Here is an 18,171-nt window from a genome sequence, read left to right as displayed (position 1 = left end):
CAACACAGGTATTTTCGTAATTGGGGATGCATCGGGATTGTTTTATAAGTTGAATTTATCGGAGGAAACATCTCATCATAACCGATTTTTTCTCCCCGTAAATCTGGGAGTATGCATACATCTTCCAGGTGGTGATTAAATTCCTTCGGTGACACGCGGTGTATTTTCTGAACGTCTTCCTCATAATGAATATATTTATCATCTTAGAAGCCCACAATATTTTCTGGCTATTGTGCCAGTAGATCTCCGCGTATAAATAATGCAAAGCGTGATTGGGGGGGGTAATCTCTCCCCCCACCCCCACCACATCTATTATGCCATTTTTAAAAAATCTCCCACTGTTCTTTCAGCTAGGGACATGCAGCACGGAAAGAGATTTGAGAGGTGGTTTTTCAGTGATCAGCAGCCCTGGAAGCAGGGAAAAGTTGGTGCCTGTATCTGCAAGTGCCAAGTCAGGTAGTTTTACTGGCAATTGCTGGCATTAATTACCGCACTGAATAATAGCGGGTGAAAGCTCATAGAATTGTAGAGTCAGGAGGGAACCCGAGGGTCATCTAGTCCAACCCACTGCAAGTGGAAAGCTGAAAACCGAAGCTGAAAGACTAGCTGCAGTAAAGTCCTTGGAAGTCAATGGAATTTAAGCTCTATTCAGGAGAACCCCTTTTGTTGGAGGGGATGGGGCTCATTGCCTAGCATTTGCCCCAGCATCACACACTCTGACTTGCCCCCCCCCAGCATCCACCCATAAGATCCACAGAGAAAGCCACCTTCACACCTGAGGGCTTTATTCTCCAGCAAATTGTGTTAAGGATCAGGGCAGTGCTCAGAATATGGGAGGGGAAAGGATGTAGGGGGCTTTGCACAAGCCCCACCTCCTGACCCCCACCAATTTTTAACAAAATAATGCTCTATGTATCCCCCCCCAAAAAAAGCATTCACATCAGCAAGTCTTATAGTCACACGTGTACATGTAGATCAAAATTAGATAACCAAAGTGTGTTTGTAATATATAGGTTATCTAATTTTGATCTACATGTACACGTGTGACTATAAGACTTGCTGATGAAGAATCTCCGAAACAGGGCCCTGTCCTGGTATATACACTTCATCTGACGTATAAACTTCTATAAATAAATCCAACCACAGAAGGGACTACAGTGGTACCTCGACTTACAAAGGCGACCCATTCTGTGGCGCTCTTCGGAAGTCGAATCCTTCGTAAATTGAAGCGTCCATTTTGCACATGGCAGCATTCCAGATGTGTTCCTTGCTTGATGGCAAGTGTTTATATAGATATAGCGTCTGATTGTTGAGCGCACAACAGCAAGAGGAAAGGAGGGTCCATTTAACAGGCCACATGCATCAGTTTTCCTTGCCTCACAACTATGGATTGGGGGGGGGAGAATTCACTGGATTGGTGCTTCCTGAATTCTGACAGCTGTCAGTTGCCTGGTGTTACTGTGACATCAGGTAATTGGCAGGTGGGTAGTCCTGGACACCTGTCGAAATAAGCCACCTCTGCTTTGTAGGACTTGAACCTTGCTATTCTAGCAATGTGGGATTCCTTCTCCAACATAGCTCAATTGGTAGAACATGAGACTCTTAATCTCATGGTTGTGGGTTCGAGCCCCACAGTGGGCAAAAGATTCCTGCGTTGCAGGGGGTTGGACTAGATGACCCTCAGGGTCCCTTCCAACTCTTGTCATTCTATGATTACAATTCGGACCGTTCTGCGACCTTGTTTGCAATTAGGCAAAAGGCCTGGAAAACAAGAAAGGAAACTTTGCAGTACAAGAAACATAATGAAATACCATATTGTATCAGAGCAAATCCCCATTACTTTTATCCTTTTTTCCTCCTCTTGCAAAACAGAACCTGAAACAATTAAAACTCTCCCCCCACCGGGCTCTTCGAGGCACCTCGCCCTTTGCTGTGCATTAAAAGAATGTTAATTGCAGCAGTAAAACAAGTTCAAGGGTGTGTGTTCTTTATTAGGAAATGGCACTTCTGAAGATTCAGACACTTTTAGCCCTAGGGTGTGATTATAGTGCTGTAACCACATGCCTACTATCATGGCCAGGATAATTATTAAATATCTTCGGGATTTTGAGCAGAGACAGTCTGGGAGAGGAGGTGCACTCTTTTTCAGAGATGCAGCTCAGGAGCTGAACATCTGCCTTGATTGCAAAAGTTTCCAGGTTCGGTCGCTGGTCTCTCCAATTACGGCTGGGAAGAATTCCTGCCTGAGACCTGGAGAGCTGCTGCCAGTCAGTGTCAGCTATATTGAGCTAGATGGAAGAGTGGTCTGTGAAGAAAAAAAAAGAGTTGCTGCACCTTGCCTGACTGGGCCAAATGTCTGCTGATTTTCAAGCTGAAAATACTGCAGTAAAGAAAGGCGATATATCTCCCCCCCCCCAAAAAAAAGAATCCTTGCTGGTTTGAGTTGTCCCCATATAGGGACGCGGGCGGTGCTTGCCGATCAGAAGGTTGGCGGTTCGAATCCACGCAATGGGGTGAGCTCCCATTGCTCTGTCCCAGCTTCCGCCAACCTAGCAGTTCAAAAGCATACCAGTGCAAGTAGATAAATAGGTACCGCTGCGGCGGGAAAATAAACGTCGTTTCCAGGAGCTATGGTTTCCGTCACAGTGTCCCATTGCGCCAGAGGCGGTTTAGTCCTGCTGGCCACATGACCCAGAAAGCTGTCTGTGGACAAACGCTGGCTCCCTTGGCCTGAAAGCAAGATGAGCGCCACACCCCATAGTCACCTTTGACTGGACTTAACCGTCCAGGGGTCCTTTACCTTTTTACCTGTTTGTTTGCAAAGCCTTATAGTGGTACCTTGGTTTAAGAACAGCTTAGTTCATGAACAACTTGGATTAAGAACGCTTTAAACCCGGAAGTAGGTGTCTTGGTTTGTGAACTTTGCCTTAGAAGCAGAACATCTTCCGCTTCCTGTTGAGTGTGTTCCATTTGTAAATTGAGTCCCCCCGCTGCTATGGGAAAGCACGCCTTGGTTTAAGAACACTTTGGTTTAAGAACGGACTTCTGGAACGGATTAAGTTTGTAAACCAAGGTACCACTGTATTTCCTTTTTGCTAGAATCATGCTAGTCAGTTAGGGCATGTAACAATGTCATAACACTTTGTAGCTTTTCTGTCCTAGAGACAGTATATCTCCATCCTGATGAGGAGCTGCGGGTAGCATTATTCTCCAGCGATTTGTCTACTCCCCTTCTGAAGCTATCTGAATTGGCAGCCACATCTTATAGTAGCCGATTTCATAAATTAATTTTGCATTGTGTGAAGAAGCACTTCTCTGTCTGATTTACATCTCCTGCCAATCTGTTTCATTGGCGGACACACACTCCTTGCGTTCCAGCGTTATGAAAGGGATAGAAACCACTCTTATCAATTTCCTCTCTGCTGCACATCATTTTATCAAGCCTCTTTGTCTCTCCCTGTGCTAAAAGGGGGTGGGGAGAAAGAAATGAAACATTTTTATTCGGGTTTTTCAACTCGCCTTGTTCCCAACGGCTTAGGACAAGTAGCAGCAGATAAAACAAAGTAATCAAAAGACGTGGAAATGTAAAATTGCATTAAAAGTATCTGCAAAATTAAAAGAACGTACGGCTCTTCCACAAGTTCTGAAGAACAATTTATACATCCATGCACTCCCTTTTAATAGCTAATGACTCAGCAACTAATCAGTCAGTGGCTTCCACCCGATGGGCCTGTTTGAGTGGGAAACTGGGTTCCTGCATTTTTCTACTGCTCTCGAAAGGACCTTTTACTTGCCTTGGTAGTTTGCTGCATGGTGACAAACCCCCTCAGTGGAGTGCAGTGAAATTTTTCATAGGGGAACAGGGCCAGGGGTGGCAGCTCGTGAGGGCGATTGGGGTAAGGGGTGACGTCTGCTTGTGAGTATCGCACCTCCCTCTCTAAGCCAGGCAGAAGTTCCTCAGGCTTTGAGAAAGAGGTGCCAGGTGAACATTTACGAGGCTAGCCTAGTCCCCCTAGTCCACTGATCGCTCACACCACTGAACCTCTTTGCAGTTTGTGGAACATTCAGACATTCAATCCCTCCCCTCCCAACTAGAGCTTGATGAGGTATAGTCCAGAAAATGCTTGAACACGGATGGGAAACCTGTGGCGTTCCAGATATTCTTGGACTACAACTCCCATTGGCTATGCTGTCAGGGGCTGGTGGGAGTTGGAGTCCAGCAACATCCGGAGGGACACAGGATCTCTACCTGTGAGCAGGGGTGGCCAACTCCCAAGAGACTGCAATCTACTCACAGAGTTAAAAACTGGCAGTGATCTACCCCCTTTTGGGGGGTTCAGGTCAAAGTTGTTGAGCTTTTTTAGGAAGGAGGAAGGCCCATTTTGAGGGGGTCCGGGTCAAAGTTGTTGAGTTTTTTTCAGGGAGGAGGTAAAATGTTGAGCTTTTTTTAGGGGAGCCACAGTTGTTCAGCTTCTGTGGAGGAGGCCAATGATCTACCAGTGATCTACCGCAGACGTCCAGTGATCTACTGGTAGATCACGATCTACCTGTTGGACATGCCTGCAGTAGATGATAATGAAGATGATATAATATTGGTTTTGCCTTCTTCCTTTTCTAAAAGTGTTCTGTATCACATACACAGTTACCTGGGAGTAAGCCCAGTTGAACTCAGTGAGGAAGTTTAAGCCTAGGATCGCACTGTCAATCTGCCTGTGCTTAAAAACAAAAACAAAAAAACACCACCAAATTTCAAATATGAATAATAGAATTGTAGAGTTGGAAGTGACCCTGAGGAACCTCTAGTCCAACCTCCACAATGCAGGAATATGCCGCTGTCCCTTGTGGGGATCAAACTTGCAACCTTGGCATTATCAGCACCATGCTCTAACCAGCTGAGCTATTCAGGTGTTGTGAAAAATAAACTACAAGACAGTTTTCATCCTGTATATATATATATATATATATATATATATATATATATATATATATATATATGTGTGTGTGTGTGTGTGTGTGTGTGTGTGTGTGTGTGTGTGTGTTAGATAAACTGCTGATAGAAAGAAAGAAAGAAAGAAAGAAAGAAAGAAAGAAAGAAAGAAAGAATAGATTTGGTGAATACATATTGGATGCTGATATAGAAGCATTGCAAGTATACCAGTTGGGAGCATGCATACCTGAACCAGCCTATCGTAAGCTGCCATAGAAGGAGCATTGTGTTTGATGTGGTGCCTGAGCACATGAATTCTTGGGTCTGTGGTCGGGAGGCTTGCGTGAAATTCCTCCCTGGATTTTTTAGTTCCCAGTTTTGTTGCTCTGTTGCTTTGTGTTTTATAGATGCTAATTCCTTCTCTGGTGATTTGTTAATTGTTCAATTAATTATTCGATATTATTTATGCTGTATTTGTGATGTTTTGTTGCGTTCAATCACACTACTGTTAGCTATTGTTTGTAAGCCACTTTGTGATTCATTCAACTGAAAAGCAGCATAGGAATGAATCAGATAAGCTGCCTGCCATTCTTGCCACCCTCCTCCCCTGCCTGGGGTGCCATCATGCAGGCAAAGGGGGCAGAGTGGGGCAGGGACCCATGTGGGGCAGTAGTCCAAGTACGCACACCCTGCTCTGCTTTCCTGGACATAACCAGTATTCTTTCCACTTTAAAATGTAAGCACTTCCTCAGACTTCAGAAACACTTTTCTGTCCCACAGTTCCTATTTATTTCACTGGGCATTACAGCCAGAACTTTAGAGTCTGTTGGATTACATCTATTGTTGTGCGGTCGGGCAGAGACCCCCCCCAAACCCCAGGCAGCCCCCGAGCAGAATAACGACACCAGACAACGTTCTATGGGATTCAAATTGGCCACAACTTTATTATGATTCAGATGTAGGGAGACCTTGGCTCAGGCATTGGGCGTTTATCCTCCCAGCCGGAGGTCTGGGTAATTTCCGGGTTATCCAGCATATGCGGGGGTTGGGCAAGCTCTGGAGAACATATGTTCAAGCAGATAGCCCGCCCCCCTTTTTGCCGCCACTGGAGGGGGAGGGCAATGACGGCCCCTGGGCAAATGGTCAATGCCTCCCCCCTAGACCCCTTTAACGGGAATCCTGGTATCGCCGCCACAATGGGGGTGGGCGGTCACCTCCCCCATGCCCCCCCTTTGGTAAATGTCTAAAGGATTCCGCCCAAGGCCTGCCACCGCCAAAGTTGTGACGAATTGCTACGGGAAAGGGTGAACCTGCCAATGCAGGGAAAGTCCTTTCCGGCCCTTCAATAGCGGCCTTGACGTAGCAGCGCCTGCGTGCGTGTTCGCCTGCGGAAGAAAAAAAGGTTAACCTGCAATGTAAGCATTAATATTTGGGAGTGGAGGGTGGGAAAGCTCTGGAGCCGTCGACTGCTTCCCAGGTATGTCTCGCCTTCTGCTGTGGGCACTGGATGGTTATCTCCTCCCACCTGGCCAATCCCACCCTGGCAACACCTCCCCTGGCCGGATTGGACAGCTGGCTGTGTGGGCGGAGACCACAGGTACCCAGCCCGGGAAGGTGGTACCAGCCTCCGAACTGCTGGCGGCTGCCTGAGGCCCCCAGGGTACTACATGCGGCTGCACAAAATGTGCACCTGTTTTATATGGGGAACGGTCATTATACAGACAGCAGGCTGTCCCTTGTGTGTTCATACTAAAGTAATGATACCAGGACGGTTATAACACAATCAACCTTTCAATGCCGTTGGCTCTGGCAGACGTTTTGGGATGGACATCCTGCTCTGTTTCCCATTGGTACCCATACTTCTTCATGGGATTCTCGTAACTTGTTATATCCATGAAAAAAGGCAAACTCTGTGCTGGGGATCATTAGGAAAGGAATCGAAAACAAAATTGCCAATATTACCATATGCCATTATACAAATATGTGGTACAACTGCATTTGGAGTGCTGTGTACAGTATTATAGGATTATCCTGTTGGGGACACGGGTGGCACTGTGGTCTAAACCACTGAGCCTCTTGAGCTTGCCGATCGGAAGGCCGGCGGTTTGAATCCCCGCGACAGAGTGAGCTCCCGTTGCTCTGTCCCAGCTCCAGCCAACCTTGCAGTTCCAAGCACACCAGTGCAAGTAGATAAATAGGTACCGCTGCAACTGGAAGGTAAACAGCATTTCCGTGTGCTCTGGCACTCGTCACGGTCCTCCGTGCGCCATTAGCAGTTTAGCCATGCTGGCCACATGACCCAGAAAGCTGTCTGTGGACAAACGCTGGCTTCCTTGGCCCGGAAGTGAGATGAGCGCCACAACCCCATAGTCACCTTTGACTGGACTAAACCATTCAGGGGTCCTTTACCTTTACCTTTTACCTAGTATTATCCTGTGAACCGCCCTAAGACCTGTGGATATATGGCAGTATATAAATTCAATTAAAAAATAATAATACAGTGGAACTCATGGACATCCAAAGAAGCTAAAAGAAAGGAGTTCTTCACACAGCTCATAGTTCATCTATGGAACTCCCTCCCACAGGAAGCAGTGATGGCCTAGATGGCTTTGAAAGAGGATTAGGCAAATCCATAGAGGAGAGAGCTGTCAAAGGCTACAGGCAACAATGGCTACAGAGGGACGATGAGCAGCAAGTGAAAGGGGTCTGGAGAAGGGCTGCTTAAAATGGCGGCCACTTGAGTGCCGCTACTGCTGGCACCAACAAAGCCCAGCCGCCTTCCTCCTCTAGGCAGGGCGGGGAGAAGCCAGGAGGAGGGAGAGAGGAGGCACCGCCGCTGTCGTGTGAAGGAGATGGAAAGAACACGCGCGCTGGCGATCCACGCAGCGATTGCCGGACCATCCACAGGCCAGATCCAGAAGGCAATTGGGCCTGATCCAGCCCACGGGCCTTAGTTTGCCGACCCATGCTCTTAAGTCATCTGCTTGGCCCCTGTGAGATCAGGATGCTGGACTAGATGGGCAATTGGCCTGATCCAGGTGGCTCTTTCTTCTATTCCTCTTATCACCAAATTTGCCAATTTGTTTTTTTTTTAACCCACTTTTGTTGCACTTTGAGTGCAAGAGTTCCCCTCCAGATAGCAATACATTCAGTGAGGTTGGTGGAACATCACAATGCTAATAAAGCAGGATGGCATGTGGACCACCCAGTATAGATCCGCCACTTGCACTGTTGTGCTGCTCATGACAGGTTACAGAATACACCTATGGGGCGGTGTGGGGGAACCAATCCGTTAGGAGGGCCCCCCCAAATTACTGCAGTGTTGTTTTTCTTGATGCTACTTTGATTTAATTGCTTCTGCGGCTTATGTCCTTTTCCTGTTGAACATCACATTATTTCGATGTAGATAAAAGCTTTTCTTATCCTCTTCTATTTTTTATATAAAAGGGAAAAGAAGTCTTCATCTGTCAATAAATTTTCCGCCAAGCTGATTCCCATATTGGAATACAGAAGCCCATTTGGGTGACGCCGGTGTCAGCAGAATTTCAATTTTATATTGGGGTAGAGAAAGCAATGTGCATCGGAAATGGTTCACTTGGGAATTATATATAGTCAGGCTGTCAGCCGATTAAAGATTAGTTGATTCATCAACCGGCTTTCAATTAAATCAGTGCAGTTTAAATAAATTGCTGCATGACCAAAGCCTCAGTGTATGTAGGTGCCTTTTTTGAGAATATTGAAGGCAAATGAACTCTTTTTAAAAGGGGGGGGCTTCTGTTCCCCTCACAGAGCCACAGTTCCCAGAATTCCCTGGGCAGAAACAGTTATTAAACCAGGCACCCCCAAACTCCGCCCTCCAGGTGTTTTTTTGACTACAATTTCCATCATCCCTGACCACTGGTCCTGTTAGCTAGGGATGATGGGAGTTGTAGTCCCAAAACATCTGGAGGGTTGAGCTTGGGGATGCCTGTATTAAACTACAGTATCCTGCAAGTTGTAGCTGTATGAGGGGAATGGGGGTCTCCTAGCCACTCTCAGCACACTGAACAAACTGCAGTTCTCAGGATTCTTTGGGGGAAAGCCAAGACTACTTGAAAGTGTGACTGCTTTAAATGTATAGTACAGAATTCTGGCTTTGTTCTGCGGGCCCTCATCATGAATAGAACATCCCATTTAGTGCATGGTTAATGCATTGGGCTGTATTGAACAATGCACATGCGCTCAATCTTTTGTTCCCCTGCAGTCCTCCAATACCCTCTCCCCAAAAAACAAGCCCTATATCACACTCCATATGGGGGTGAGTAGCTAGGATCCTTTGACAAGGCTGAGGAGGTGCCATCTGCACCCAGGGCAAGTGTTCGGCCTCTGACATCGAGGAGGAACAGGTCCCAAGTTCCAGGTGGAAACCCAGCCAATCCAGAGACTCACCCAACTACAGGCAAAGACTCCTCATTAGGGCTGGGTGATATATTAAACTGGTTTGAAATCCATATTGCGATATCGGTTTCATAATTTTCGCCTTGGCAATATATTGTGAATCATGATGCGTGTTTGCACTGGGTTAAGGGTTGCCAGACTCAATAGTGGGCAGGACCTCTGTGCCTTTAATTGCCCTGCTCTCTTTTGAGTCTGGAAACCTTAAAGAGAATCCAGCAGACCCTTTGTTTAATTTCCAAGCAAAGGGTCTGCTGGTTTCTCTTTAAGGTTTCCAGACTCAAAAGAGGGCAGGGCAATTAAAGGCACAGAAGTCCTGTCCACTATTGAGTCTGGCAACCCCTAACTGGGTTATATATCGTCCAAAACTGGTTTAAAGTCCATATCATGATATCAGTTTCATAATTTTTGTCCTGGCGATATATATTGCAAATCATGGTGTGTGTGTGAGCTATGCAATAGCCATCATGCAGGAAAAACCATACCTCTAAATAGCTCCATTCTTATTTCAGACATTGTGATATATCGTGATGTTTAGCTGGTGATATATCACAATGTTGAAAACAATATACCGCCCTATTCCTCGTCAGTAAAGGGCTCTTCAGGAGTAAACTCCTCCTCTCAAAAGACAAGGGATAGGAGTCAGCTGAGGTTGGGTGGGGTTGGAACAGCTCCAGCTGAGAAACCCCAGTGCTGGGCTGGACTTGCTCCTGGAACAACTTCTGGGCTTTGCCTGCTACTGGATCATCTGGCTGCACCAAACCGGACTGCAGGCTGCTCAGATATGCATCTCTCTTGACCCTTTGTTGTGGAATCTGCTGGCTTGGACCATGACCTTAGACCTGCTCTTGAATGCTCCTTCGGTTGCTGCTCTGTTGCTTCTGGCAAGTCTGCTACTGACTCAGGAGCTCAGGGAGAACAGGGCAAAGGTCACTGGCCTCTTTTTTAAAAAGTTAAATATTTTATTAATTTTCCAAAAGAAAGGATTTAAGCATGAACATAAACATTATCAAAACAATTGGTTTCCTGCCACTCCCATCCCTTCCCCCAGAACAGAAGACTAATGCGTCGATTTCCCCCATAAACCTATATGCATAGTTGGTGGGTGCTAGTCACGAAGGTGTTCATTTGAGTATTTTATAAAAGAGCACCAAAGTTCAACAAACTCATCTGTTTCATAGGCATCATTCAGGGCAGGTACTTAGTTTCTCAGATAAAGCAATTGTCTATACATTCTGTTTCCATTGTGTGATGTGTAGACAATAAGGTCCTTTCCCAAAATGGTTGCACTAAGTCACATGTCCACCACATGTGGAAAGTCGTGCCAGTTACATTGTCCCCTCTCCACCATGTGAAAGAGGATGCTCTGTCCATACAGCTGAGTTTTACAGGTGTTAGATGGCACCTAGGTAAAAGGTAAAATCCAGTCAAAGGCGACTATAGCGTTGTGGCGCTCATCTCAGCTTTCAGGCCAAAGGAACTGGCATTTGTCCACAAACAGCTTTCCGGGTCATGTGGCCAGCGTGACTAAACCGCTTCTGGCACCACGGGACACTGTGACAGAAACCAGAGTGCCCTGAAATGCCGTTTACCTTCCCGCTGCAGCAGTACCTATTCATTTACTTGCACTAGTGTGCTTCCGAACTGCTAGGTTGGCAGGAGCTGGGACAGAGCAACGGGAGCTCACTCAATCCTGCAGATTCGAACTAGCAACCTTCCAATTGGCAAGCCCAAGAGGCTCAGTGGTTTAGACCACACACACACACCCCGCGTCCCATCTATGTATTAACTTAAAAGAATTTTCTCTAATGCAGGTTGATGTTAATTTTTGGAGGTGCTTGCCCATAGGTTGTTCCAATCTAAAGGTCTCCAATCTTAGGTCAGTGGAGCAAAAGTCTCCTTTGCCTAATATCAGCGGATTCTCAATTCTCCCTGCAGCCCCATCAACACAGTCTGCTGTGGCTGGTCTGCTTCGATGCCTGCACCAACCCTCTTGATGGCAGGAGGAGCGAAGTGGAAAGCTCCATGGTGTGAGCTTGACTTCTATACCTTGTCCATGTCAAATCTAACCCATTGATTTGGCCTCCCTTCCTTATTACATTTGTCGGTGACATCCTATTCTTAGAAATGGCCGATGTGTAACCAGATATGCCACCCCCGGCGGCAAAGAATTCAAGCACCCAGATTCCAGCAGCGCTAGAGAAAGGCGTTGGGTCATTTTGGCACCGTGTGCCCATTGAGGCATTAGCACAGCAAGTGCCATTCATTTTCCTAAGGACACACTAAGCCCCCGAAATGCTTGCCAAGTGGTGTTAGTAAAGAATCTTACAAGTGATTCTAATCTATGTGCAAAATTTATTAAGCTTGGTGCAAGGGACAAAGGTGCGAGAGCCTCAGAGGCATTCCTTTTGTCTACGGGCCGCCTTCTTTCATTTAGGATGAATCAGGTGTACACTACCTTGGGGCAATCTCGATTCAGTCTCTGCACAGTCAGAGTCAACATCAGAGAATGCAGGGGGAAAACCTGGAAGACGTTGGCAGCCTTCCTTTCAGGTGCTAAGAAGTTGTTGTTGTTTGGTGTTACAGCTCGTTTGTTGCTTGTTACACAAACAAAATGTGCCCAAGCAATGTAAAACATGTTTAAGAGCACAAGCGTAGGTAAAAATACATCTAAAGAAAGAAAACACATGAAATTGCTTTGGCGACACAACTAAGAGCAAAAAATAAAATTGCAATCCAACAATGGGCAGGGCAGAAAGTGAGTTTTTCATCTGGCATGGAAAAGGTGTCAGCGGAAGCTCCAGGCAGGCCTCACTGGAGAGCGCATTCCACAAATGGGGAGCCACAACTGAAAAGGCCCTGTCTCCTGTTATCCTCCTCTGAGCCTCCCTCACAGGAGGGATTCTGGTTGCATATGCAAAAGCAGGACCAACTCCAGAAAATGTAAGAGAGCGATATGTAAGGGGGGAATTGTAGAATGTATATATAATTCTGTTTTCTATTATATACATGGTCAGGGATGGTGGAAGGTCACAAGTTAGCTGGGGCTATCTTAGCGCATTAACTTCCATGTGGCTCCTCTGAATTTATGTATATTGTGTTCTTAAATACAATATACATAAAATTGAAAAACTAAGGCGCAGGTGGCAGTGGGCTGCTGGGTTGTCAAGATTAGTTATAACCATCTACATTGTTGCTTGGAGCTGTGGGGTGTTAATAGAAAAGTAACATTTCCAAGAGTATATTATTCCAGCAGTGCTGTAATGACCACTCCCTACGTCTGAGAGGCAACAGCAATGAACAATTAATGTTTTCGGTAGATAACTCTGCTCTCATGGTACGAGCTGCCCTTTTCTTCCTTCAAGGCTCCCTTTTGGGATCAAGAGTATCTTCAGGAAATTCTTAAATGCTCTGCAGGGGATGAGAAGCAAAGTGTTATGAATTAGCTAATTAACCAGGGTTTTTTTTAAAAAAGTTTATCAGTAACTTCAAGTAAGCCCCCGTCTCCTATCAGTATCCTTTGTCCATGAATCTTTTTTTAAAAAACAAAACACCCAGTGTTAGAAAATAAATTTCCTTTGGAAAACTAAGTTTGCATTCTCCTCCAGTTATAGAATTGGAGAGTTGGAAGGGGCCGCAAAGGTCACCTGATCCAAGCCCCTGCAATGCAGGAGCAAGTCATTCAGACACATGACAATATATCATACGTAGAGAGCTCTTCAAACGTTTTGGGTTGGAGACATGACACCCGCAGGGTCTCCTTCGCTTCCAGAGGCCTGGAAGGTCTGGAAACCTTCCAATTCTGCAGTCCTAGAGTTCTGTGTGCCTGTTCCTCTTTTCCTGAACACAAATAGCCACAACCGTTTTGCCATTACTTATTAGGGGCGTCACACCACAGGCCATTTTACCCCACACACATATGGAACGCATATCGGCAGTTCCTTGTTGGGTATAGTTGGAGGTAAAAAAGGGACATGGGTGGCGCTGTGGTCAAAACCACTGAGCGTCATGGGCTTGCCAATCAGAAGGTCGGCAGTTCGAATCCCCTTGACGGGGTGAGCTGCCCTTGCTCTGTCCCAACTCCTGCCAACCTACCAGTTCGAAAGCACGCCAGTGCAAGTAGATAAGTAGGTACCTCTGTGGCAGGAAGGTGAACAGTGTTTCTGTGTGCTCTGGTTTCCATCACTGTGTCCCGTTGCACCAGAAGCAGTTTAGTCATGCTGGCCACATGACCCGGAAAGCTATCTGTGGACAAACGGCGGCTCCCTCGGCCTGAAAGCAAGATGAGCACCACAACCCCATAGTCGCCTTTGACTGGACTTAACTGTCCTTTACCTTTACCTATTGTCACACCTATAGTTGGAGATATCACCACAGGCCCTGTGGAACCCCTTGAGAACCTTCCCAGCACCTTCTCCCTGCTGGGTTTTTGCTATCCTAGAACTCTGCATCTCTCCCCAATTCTTCCTTATCTGGCCCCACTCCAGGAAGGAAAAATGGTCTAGCTTGTCTAACTGTGGACTTGTCTCTCAGAAATTCTCCATCAGCAAGCCCCACAGTTGCCCTAGGTGGCTCCTGGTGGCCCATTTCAGTATGTATGCAAGTGGAGCCCACAACAGCCCCTCCTGTTGGTTTGGGCCCACAGACCCCAAAAAAAGTTAGCGGCCGCTGGTTTGGCCATTTCTCCAGCCACATTGGCAATACTTCTGCTTAGTAGTGACTCCATCTGAAAGGGGCCTGAACATGACATAATACAGCATCTTCCCCATGGCACCCACAGGCAGTGGGGCAGAGCTTCAGGGTACACTAATGCTAGGGGTGGGATGAGCCTACAACTACTTACACCCCTCTTCGAATACACATAAGGTTTTGATTTTAAGCAAATAATAATAATAATAATAATAATTCTGGATCGATCCTGCCCCCAAATGCCGCCGAGATGAAGGAACTACAGGTTCTTACAATGCACCCTTCTCCTGAGCTTGTTAATATGCCATGGAGCATGGCGCATGCCAAGTGACTATAAATGCGGAGATGGAGAGAGCATTGGTGGAGCTCAGATGTAAAACGGAACTGTCATGTTTTACAGCGGAAGCAGTGCAGCAGCCAAAGTTGAAAGAGAAGCGCGATGACTTTCTGAAATGTTATAATTGGGATTCGCAAGGGTTTAATAAAGCAACCATTTTTTCTGCTGCTCTCCTTAGGTGTTGTTCGACAGAGTGTTTGCGTGTTGAGAAGGGACGGTTTGTGGGGGGAAAACTTTCCCATACACATGCACTGCTTGGAACCTGGAATTTTCTCATAATTAAGGCTTGTTTGCACAGCTGTAGATGTGAGAATGTTGTACAATGCAGTCCTATGGCGCATGTGACGTGACTTAAGTTGCAGCTCCACCAGCAGTATGAGGGTGATAATATTGGACTACCTCGCAGGGCTGTTGTAAGATTACTGAAATAATGTGTTCAAAGCCACTCTGAATTAGAAATGAATGAGACCATTTCCTGTACTTCCAACCACATTGAGCAGGGACCCTGTTTCATGTGTTTGAGTCTTCTTGGTTGTCTTTCTGTTTTGCTGTTTTGCTGGGTTTTTGAAATATTTTTTTAGACTGAGCACCACTTAGAGATTTTTTAAATATTAACTGGTTTTTATTTAATGCTTTTAAATAAAAAAAATTAATTTGCAGCTTTTAAAATATAAATTGCACAGAAATTCATATTTAAGTAGTATCTCATCTCAAAACACATAGCAATTCCATTTTAGCTTAATATATGCATTTCTATGTGTATTTTAGCCCAAGATCCATATTTTGTAGCAGCTCTTGAGCTGAGAACTTTACAGGAAGCCTGCAAATTAAGTGCATTAACTGGTGTCCATTCAAATTTTTCCTAGTGGCAAAAATTATACATAGAAATTAAAAAGGGAGTGGGAAGGGAGCAGGGTTCCGGGGAAAATGACTTTGGCAATCCCGCTTACCACTGAACCCAATTGGGCTTGCCGATCAGAAGGTCGGCAGTTCGAATCCCCGCAACGGGGTGAGCTCCTGTTGCTCGGTCCCAGCTCCTGCCAACCTAGCAGTTCGAAAGCACGTCAAAGTGCAAGTAGATAAATAGGTACTGCTCTGGCGGGAAGGTGCGCTGCTCTGGTTCGCCAGAAGCGGCTTAGTCATGCTGGCCACATGACCCGGAAGCTGTATGCCGGCTCCCTCGGCCAGTAAAGCGAAATGAGCGCACAACCCCAGAGTCATTCGCGACTGGACCTAACGGTCAGGGGTCCCTTTATCTTTACCTTTACAGTCGTACCTCAGCTCCCGAAAACCTTGGGAGTCAAACGTTCCGGCTCCTGAACGATAAAAAACCGGAAGTGAGTGTTCCAGTTTTTGAACGTTCTTTTGGAAGCTGAACATCCGATGGGGCTTCCACGGCTTCTGATTGGCGGCAGGAGCTTCCTGCCGCCAATCAGAAGTCACACTTTGGTTTCTGAACGTTTTGGAAGTCAAACAGACTTCTGGAATGGATTCCATTTGACCTCTGAGGTACGGCTGTATGTGCAATTATGGCTTTAGGCCATAAACATAACCCCTGTGTAAGTTGTGAGCTTACTATATTGCAGATTTTGAGGAAATGCAAATGTTGAAGGAGAAATGTTTGCCATCCCTCAAATTAGGCCCCACCTGCACTCTACATTTAAAGCAGTATCTTGCCACTTTAAACAGTCATGGCTTCTCCCAAAGAATCCTGGGAGCTGTAGTTTCTAAAAGCCGCCATGGCCACCGAGAATCCTATTAGGAGACTCTTATTCCCCTCACAGAGCTACAATTCCCATAGAAAGAGAGATTGGTTGTTAAATCGTTCCAAGGACTGTAGCTGTCTGAGAGGGATAGGGGTCTCCTAATGGGGTTCTCAGCACCTTTTAGAAACTACAGCTCCCAGGATTCTTTGGGAGAAGCCATGGCTATAGTGCTTTCAATGTAAAGACCAGGTGGGTCTTTAACTGGGAGCCTGGATCAGGTAACTTTGCACCAGCAGTCACAGGAATCAGGTACTGTGGCACTCCGCAAGACCAATGCCTCGCGCAATGAAAAAATTGCAAAACGAAAGCGTCTTGCGATTTTTTTTGGGCAACTCGTAAAACGAAGCCGTCTATGGCTGTGCTTCGCAAGATGAAGCAGCCTTGCGAGGGGAAGGGAAGCCGCCGCCGCCGCTTACCTTTAGGACTCCGCCGGTGATGTCCATGGCCACTGCTTCTGCCTCCTGCGGCGGCGCGGTGCTCATGGCAGCCTCCGTGGCTCCTGCCTTGCCCTCCTCAGCAGCCTCCGCAGCTCCGGCCTTGCCCTCGTTGGTGGCCTCTGTGGCTCTGGCCTTGCCCTCCTCGGTGGCCATGGCGGCCTCCATGGCTCCTCCCCGGCGAGCTGGCAGGATCCAGCAGGAGCAGCAGTGGGGCTCGCCAGGCGGCCCTTGGTGGGAACAGCGGCAGCGCCTGAAGGAGCGGAGGCTGCAGCGGGAGGAGACCCCTGGCCCTCCTCCTGCTTCCCCCTCCCCAGAACCTTGAAGTCTTCCGGCTGTGGCGGGTGAGTCGGCGCCTTCTCTTTTTTTGCACTTCTTTTTTCCCCATAGGAACGCATTTATTAAATTTCAATGCATTCCTATGGGAAACCGCGCTTCACAAGACGAAATTATCGCAACACGAAACGACTCATGGAACGAATTAATTTCGTCTTGCGAGGTACCACTGTATCTCAAGCATCCCTACTTAAATGGTTCCAAGGGCTTCTCATCAGGGAACCCACCACAGAGACTTACAACCCTTTTGTTGCTTAGCCTCAAGTATGTGATCTTCTCCTGTCTTTTGTTTTTACAGGCAAACGAGAGAGCAAGAAACCCCCCCAGACTTTTTCTATTTCTCGGACTACGAGCGGCACAATGCGGAAATTGCAGCATTTCACCTGGACAGGTAAGGAGCACGGAGCAATAATTAGAACAAAAAAATGAATGGGAATCACCCACTGAGGTTTAGGTTGGTATGTTGCGTGGATATTTTTTTTAAAAAAAACCTTGTGTAGTCTGACTCATTGTGTGCCTGCTCAGTCCAATGTCTGAGGTGCTAACAGCTATTAGGTAACTTCAAGCCCCCGTCTGTTCACTTTCCTGTTCTTTGAGAGCCAGTAGTGGTTAGAGCGCTGGATTAGGACTTGGGTGACGAGGGTTCGAATCCCCACTGGGCCATGAAGCTTGTTGGGGGTGGGGCAGTGCCGGATTTACATATAAGCTAAACAAGCTATAGCTTAGGGCCCCACTCCCTTGGGGGGCCCCGAAAAAAAACTGGATGTACATTTCCAAAATATAAGATAAAAACAAATAAAATAACACCTGCACACAGCAACAGTGTTTTGTGTCGTGTAGGCTCCTATTTCTTATGTGCAAATGGCTTTAGATACCTATTAGGTCCATAAATTACCATATAGCATATATTCAACACACAAAAAACAGCGACAGTTTGTTGTTGACAAAGGACAGCTGGACATATAAAGGGCTCCATTACCTTCAGTAGCTTAGGGCCTCATCAAACCAAAATCTGGGCCGGGGGGGGGGGGAGGTGCAGTCAGTGCCTCTCAGCCTAACTTCCCTCACAGGTTTGCTGTGGGGATTAGCTGAGGAAGGAAGGAACCATTTACACCACCTTGAGCTCAATGGAAAAAAGGGGTGGGCTATAAATTAAATAAATAAACAAGACTTGGACCAGGCAGCCTTTCAAACAGACGATACATTCAGATACAGTGGTACCTCGACTTACGTAGGCGATCCGTTCCG

At 46.6% G+C, this 18,171-nt stretch overlaps 1 protein-coding gene across 1 annotated transcript in view; it reads left to right on the top strand.

Annotated features, from left to right (window-relative positions):
- The window catches only part of FAM20C (FAM20C golgi associated secretory pathway kinase), a 111,178-nt gene that overhangs the window by 69,992 nt on the left and 23,015 nt on the right, over positions 1 to 18,171 (top strand). The window contains exon 4 of the mRNA XM_035131633.2: positions 17,222 to 17,314. Within this exon, the coding sequence (XP_034987524.1) occupies positions 17,222 to 17,314 (93 nt within the window). The remainder of the gene's footprint in view (positions 1 to 17,221; positions 17,315 to 18,171) is intronic.

This window comes from Zootoca vivipara, chromosome 14 (assembly GCF_963506605.1).
Source record: "Zootoca vivipara chromosome 14, rZooViv1.1, whole genome shotgun sequence".
In the NCBI taxonomy this organism is placed as follows: Eukaryota; Metazoa; Chordata; class Lepidosauria; order Squamata; family Lacertidae; genus Zootoca; species Zootoca vivipara.
The sequence above is the reverse complement of the archived record's forward strand: the minus strand, read 5'-3'. Positions and strand labels throughout refer to the sequence as shown.